General features: G+C 48.0%; 1 protein-coding gene across 1 annotated transcript in view; it reads right to left on the minus strand.

The window, feature by feature from the left end:
* Window positions 1–2,016: 2,016 nt before the first annotated feature.
* The window catches only part of mycn (MYCN proto-oncogene, bHLH transcription factor), a 5,834-nt gene continuing 1,009 nt past the window's right edge, over window positions 2,017–6,841 (minus strand). Inside the window, exons 2-3 of the mRNA XM_072678800.1 lie at window positions 6,565–6,841; window positions 2,017–4,194 (exon numbers count right to left, since the gene is read on the minus strand). The exon at window positions 6,565–6,841 is cut by the window's right edge and continues 382 nt beyond it. Of these exons, the coding sequence (XP_072534901.1) occupies window positions 3,488–4,194; window positions 6,565–6,841 (984 nt within the window). The 3' untranslated portion in view covers window positions 2,017–3,487. The remainder of the gene's footprint in view (window positions 4,195–6,564) is intronic.

The raw sequence follows: 6,841 nt of genomic DNA on the forward strand, positions 1-6,841 counted from the left end.
TGTCTCTCTTTCTCTGTCTTTGTCTCTCTATCTCTACCGCACCCTCTTTACCCTTTCTATTTCTCTCTCTCTCTTTACCCTCCTTCTCTCTTTACTCTGTCTCTCTCTCTTTACCTTCCTTCTCTCTTTACCCTGTCTCTCTCTCTACCCTCCTTCTCTCTTTACCCTGTTTCTCTCTCTCATTCTTTTTACTCTTGTTTTCTTTCTTTGTCTCTCTCTCTCTATCTCTCCCTGTTTCTTTCTCATGTGTATGCAGTGACATTTCTGTGTTTTAAGTGGGTGAGTGTGTCAGTGTGTGTGTGTGTGGCTGCTGTGCTACTGGTTGGACTGGGGCTGATTCTTCAGGCCATGTGCTCTGAGTTGGTAAACACAAACTGGCCCCCTGAATCTGAGCAGGATATTAGACGCCCAGGTCACGACGGCACTCTGCACAAAAGACAGAACACACACGCGCGCGCGCACGCGTATACACACACACACACACACTGAATTATCCCCACTCACACTCACAAGTCTGCCACGCTGCAGCTGCTCCAGTTTCCATGGCGACCCACTGAACAATGAGGCAAGAAACTGCGAGTGTGTGCCTGTGTGTGTGCTCCAATACCGCCTCGCTCAGAGGGGGTGTGTGTGTGTGCGCCCTATACTTTTACACCCACTTTGTGTTGCTTGTGTGTGTGTGTGTGTGTGTGTGTGTGTGTGTGTGTGTGTGTATGAGAGAGAGAGAGAGAGAGAGAGAGAGAGAGAGAGAGAGGGAGAGAGGGAGAGAGAGAGAGAGAGAGAGAGAACACACAAAGAGCGACACACTCCTTCTCTCCTTTTCAGAGAAGAGCTTGGTCAACTTGAGCAGAATGGAGGGAGGCAGATGACCACTAAGAAGAGAGAGAGAGAGAGAGAGAGAGAGAGAGAGAGAGAGAGAGATGGATGGTAGTTCTTGTCCACTGGAAAAAGAATGACCGTGCTGAATATTCAAACACTTGGTTACATTACTTCACCAGACACTTTATTAGAAACACTTCGGTCCAGCTCGCTAGTGTGCAGACTGAGCGACTAAAGTCCTGGGTGGCCGGAGTCCAGCCTTCTTGATCTCCTTGACCTCTCCTGAAAATTAAACTTTCTGATGGTAGATGCTGTAGTCTGACATCACCTGTGACAGGAGCTACCTGTAGAGCCGATGATTGTCGGAGACACCTTTACTCTTTACCTCTGTGGTCTGCTGTTGGGCTGAACTTGCTAGGGCCGCCTGATCTGGCCATGTTGGCAGTTGCCCTTCCCAGACTCATCTGCATCTACAGCCTTCTTTCTGAAGGCCTCAGAGAGCGCTTTGGATCTGGCCATGGTGATAACACTCGCTCAACTAATCATGAGGAGGCCAAACTAAATGTCTGAGGTTTATGTAAGACAGGCTCCTCCAAAATCCTCTCTAATAGTGTTCTAATCATCTGCAGCTAATATGGTGCAACTGTTCCTCGGTATAGCATTTTGGGGAGTAATGCATTTGGGGGTGTCCATCCATCCATCCATCTGCTTCTTCCTGGTCAGGGCACAAGTCAGGACTACCCCCTGGACAGAACGCAAGTTCTGCATTTCCATTAATTAATGAATTTTTGACTAATTAGGTTTGAGAGACATTTCTTCAGTTGAATGTGTTTAGCTATATTGCCTCTGTCCTTCTATATTATGCACGTCTTGTGCATGACATCTTAATTACTGTTAAACAGATCACCTAGGATTGGATTAAACTTGGATTAAATGGCATACATTACCAGTACCATGGTCCTTTAGTCCAGGCTAAGACTTCATTTTAACCAAGACTTAATCTGGGTCCAGGAAACTGGTCCCAAGTATCTCAGATTGACTTGAAGTGACTTACGGCTCTTTTGGAGGAGCTCCAAGCATGACTGAAATGCTGTACAGTGTGTTTCTCGTTCCTGCTGGACTTCATGCACCAAATACCTGACAGGCCTCCATAGAACAGTTCTGCTGCGATAACAATGACTCTGTGAGAGACGGCCGTTCTTTTCAAAGCCTATTTATTTTTCAAAATGAGGTATTTCAAAGTGCTATGAGTTGCAGCACTAAAATGTACATATAGAAAAAAGAGGAAGAGACAACATTCCCATTGACCCAGTTCTATGAACCCGATAGAAAAACAAGGTGAGCAAGGTAAATGGAGATAGGATGAAATTTCTGTACAAAAAGAATGAACATAGAAGAGAAAAGAGATAAAACAAGATAGTGATATCTACTCAACTCATTTTCATACGAAAATATAAGTATCAAATTTAGTATGTATCAGAAGCACACTAAAGCATACTGGAGGTGTAAGAATTAGTATCATGTGACGACAAAGGAGGGTAATAAGAAAGGAAAACAAAAACAATATATCATTATATTACAAAAGTCCTCACAAATCGAGGTCATACAGTACTTAATAAAGGTATATAAACTTCCAGTCTAGTTATTGGCAGCTTTTATGACTTTTCTTTTCTTATAAAAACCCAAAGACAAGTTCTGTATACAAAAAACAAGGCAGACTGAGAGTGTAGGATTTTTTTTCCATAGCTAACTATTTACAAAAGTGACTGACACCAAGGTGCGCAGAGGTACATCCAGGGGCTTCAGCACCAGTGAGAGAGGTGTGTGTGTGTGTTTATATATATATAGATATATATATGAGTCAAGGGACTGACTCTCTTAAATGCATTCAGTTTCGTGTCATTTTTTGAACCAAGAGAGTGAAGGCAAAGAGTGTGTCTTATTGAGTGTTCCTCGTGGACTTCCACATTCCAGAACGGCAGACGTGTGAAAATCCGAGGGAGAAAAGGTTTGCAGGTCAACACTGACGGAAAAAAAAAAGGAATAATAAAGAAACGTGGGCTAGAGTTAGGGATTTTCACTCCTCCATCCCCCTCTCCCTTCCCTGCTGTATTGAATTTTGCTTGTCTTACTTGTCCTTGATGTGACTGGAGTGACAAAGTAAACCCTAAACATTCTTGACGTCAAAAAATGTGCAAAAAAAGTGGCGGCAGTGAGTGTCCGTAGGGCGGTGGTTCTTCGCCTGGGTCCTAGAGCATCCCTGTCCGGGACATTTGGGGATTTTTCCCTGCTCTAACACACCTGATACAACAAATCAGATAAATAAAAATCCCTTCCTGCACTGATGTGGGTGCAATTAGGACAGTGGCTGTCACCTCCAGTTGTGGAGACCTCACTGACTTGCACACTTTCATGCATTTCCTGCCTATCGCCAAGCCATTCATTGGGCTGGATTAAGTGTGTTGGGGCAGGTAATGCTCAAAATTGTGCAGGGCATTTTGTCAGAGCAGGGAAAGTTCTAAAAATGTGCCGGGCACGGCTACTCCAGAACCAGGGCTGGAAACCACCACCGTTAAGAGTCTGTTTTTTTGGGCTGCTAGCCATCAGCCACGAGCCGTGTGGCCGTTTAGCCTGCAGCTGCGAGCCGTGTTAGCGTTAGCATTAGCTGTTAACGAGTCCTGGCTTGCTCCAGCCGGCGCAGAAGCTGCTGCCGCCTGGCCTGGAGCCTGTCCTTCTCTTGCCGGAGCCTCAGCTCCTGGGTTTCCAGCGAGCCTACATACTCGGCTGCCTTCTTCAGGATCAGCACCTTGGCCGCTTTGTCGTTGTGCGCCAGCTCAGGCACCTGGTCTCTCAGTGTCAGGAAGCTGGAGCGCAGGTCGTTGCGCCGCTGGCGCTCCAGGATGTTGTGGTTCCTCCGGCGCTCGCTGTCCTCTGAGTCGGAGCCACGGGAGCTGCTGCTGCTGCCGCCACCGTCGTTTCTCCTGAGCCGCTGGGTCCCGCTTGGGGAGTTCGGGGAGGTCGTGTGGAACTTAGAGCTCCGCAGCAGGTTGGAACCGCCCTCGGCTCGATGTTTCTTGCTGGGGGGAGCGGAGAGTGGCTCTGGAAGCTCGGAGTAGGGTGATGGGGCGGCATAGTTGTGTTGCTGCTGGTGGATGGAGGCGGCTGCAGTCCGCTTCAGGATGAGCTCCTGGGGAGCCTTGCTCACACCTGAACCGAGCCGGCCTGTTGCCTGAGAGTTGGAGCCAGTAGAATGGCTGCTGAGAGTCTTGCTGGTGGCGGATCGGCGCTTCTCTACGGTGACAACGTCGATCTCCTCCTCATCTTCCTCGTCCTCATCTTCGTCTTCATCTTCGTCGTCCACGTCCTCATCGTCATCTGTTGAGAAGCACAGAGTGAGTTTGAGTATTGTGACTGGCTAGAGTAGTGGATCACATGATCACCAACACATCACAACACAAGTCTAGGAGACAACCTCTTAACTGTAGACTTGTTAGTCAGCTATTAAGCTTGAGGCTAGTATGCACAGTTCGGTAACTGGGATGCAGGTTTTATGTACTCGCAATGGAAGAAAGGTCTGATTAACAGGTCTGACTGTACGTGGGGGTCAAACAAAACATGTGTGTCCTTGACTTTAGGCAGACAGGTATGAGCTTCATGTGTACCTGAGGAGATATGCTCACTTATTTTTTAATAGGTGTGTGAGCGGCTAAATGGTTTACAGGGGCAGCTGTGATTGCTCAATGGCATTTTTCACAAGGCGGCTCTCACTGTCAGTTAATAAACTAACTACCTCTGCAGGATTCCAGAGGATTCAACCCTAACCGGACCACCAAGCGTGACTCCACAGACACAAAGGCTTTAACTTTGATACCAATGTGTGTGTGTGTGTTTATGTGCATCACTGTTTAGCAGCTGCTTTGTGGAGGCATTTTACTAGCAGCCTTGTCCAGGTGCTGAGACATTTCAAGCCCCAGAAGGCAAACTGGGATCAGTGTGTCGCCTCAGGGCCATATTTATGAGATAATGGAGGTGATTATCAGCTAAGCCACTCATGAAGTGTGTTTGCCATTTACTGGCTATCACTTCAAACGTGCTCCACAGGAACTCGTCTGCGTGTGGTAGGGAGAGACGGGACAGGGCAGCTTTGCGGAAAGGCAAGACAGTCTCTCTCTCTCTCTCTCGCTCGCTCGCTCTTTTTTTAGCCCCCCACCCCCCAACCACCGTCTCTGCTAGAGGCTATGTTTTATTTTGGATTGTTGGGGGGAGAAGGGGGAAGAGTGTGAGTGCCGGAAGACTGTTGTAATGGCCAGGCCTTATTATTGGCGGGCTTCGGCCAAGCAGTGGTGATGCGATCGCGTCTTAAGCTGCTGGCCTGGAGTCGCGCCAGACGGACAGCTGAAGGAAGACTGCGCTCCTTCAAAGCCCTCACCCTGCAAAGAGAGACGGCTGGTGCGTTTTTTTCCCTCTTGGCTATTATTATTCCGTGCCTTTCAGCGAATCCTCTCAGCCTGCCAAGTCAAGCCCAGAGCAGCAGTCCCACACAAATACACACACACACAAAGGTAGTATTCCTGTCTTTATGGAATACTTCCATTGGCTTCTGTACTACTGTACTCAAAGCTGCTGTACTACACCTACACCAAATCTCAGCTTAACCTCAGGAACCAAACACAAATACTTTGGTTCTTTTACATTTCCAAAAAGTGAAAAAAAAAAGGAAGGCTATTTCTCCCCCCATTTTTCTGCCCCATTTTTCTAGCCAGATGCCTCTACAGCGTTGAACCGCCCACGCCGTCCAAGCCTGGGGATATTCTAGTCCCCATCAGGAGCTAAAAACACCCTCACACATACACAAACACAACGCCACCTCTACACACGCGCGCCCTCTGTGCCAGCTCTTACACTCTTCCCCACGTGCGACTGTCGTTCTTGATTTGCATATGAAAACTGAGCTTAATGAAGCCCCGGCACTATGACTGCATCCCAAATGGCTCCGTACTCCCTCCATAGCGCACAGCGTAAGACATGAAATAAAAGCATCTCCTAGTCCAATAGGGATCAACTAGAGACTCAGCCTCAGTGCATCTGCAATCATGTACCTATTGTGCAGCACATAGGTCAAGAAAATAAAAGGCTTATACACTTGGGCTTAAACCTTAGGCTGAATCAATCATGTATATTTGACACTACATAGAATATGAAAATAAAGGATTATGCACTTAATGGGCATTCAGTTGGGACTGTGGCCACAGCAGACCCGGGTTAAACCCTTCAATCTTCACTAGTACCCTTTTTTCCATCAATTTATGAGGAACCCCCTAAAACGAATGGTGGAAATCTCCTTGTTTGACGGCACTTGGCTAAGCCTACAGTCATCAAATCCTCACACAAAAGGCGCACTGCCAACTGCCTCCAAGTTTTTTTTCGGGTATCAGCGCCCCCTACCGGTAACACTGCGCTACTAATCCCTCACTGCCACTACATAGACTCTGCGTTATGACCTCTGGATTGACTTAATCCCAGATAATTAGCCAAAAGGTAAATTATTTAATATTATAGTGCTTTTTTGCACAAAAGCTACACAGCTAGGCCAACGACTATATGCTGTCCTACTAATTTTAGACTATTATTAGTAAATGACTTTACTAACTTATTATTAAAACTGAATTAAAAGCAATGGCGTGCATTAAAGATCACTCCTTGTTGAAGTGCTGCCGGACGCTGTTATCAGTCTCTAAAACTTACCGGAGTCGCTGGCGGACTCCTCCTGCTCGGGTCTGGGCGCTCTGCCCTTGAGCACGGGGAAGGGGAACACCACGGCGGGGTCCACGCACTCCGCCACGCCTCTGCTGGGCTCGGGCTCGGGCTCCCGCGGAGGCTCCGGCGCCTTGGCCACGCTGCTCTTGACTCCGGCGGGTGCGACCGCGGCTTTCCGCGCCAGCTTCTCGCTGACGGCCCGCTCGAGCTTCTCGCGCGCGGAGAAGCCGCTCCACATGCAGTCCCGGAGGACGATGGAGTCTCC

Source organism: Salminus brasiliensis, chromosome 1 (assembly GCF_030463535.1).
Source record: "Salminus brasiliensis chromosome 1, fSalBra1.hap2, whole genome shotgun sequence".
NCBI lineage: Eukaryota > Metazoa > Chordata > Actinopteri > Characiformes > Bryconidae > Salminus > Salminus brasiliensis.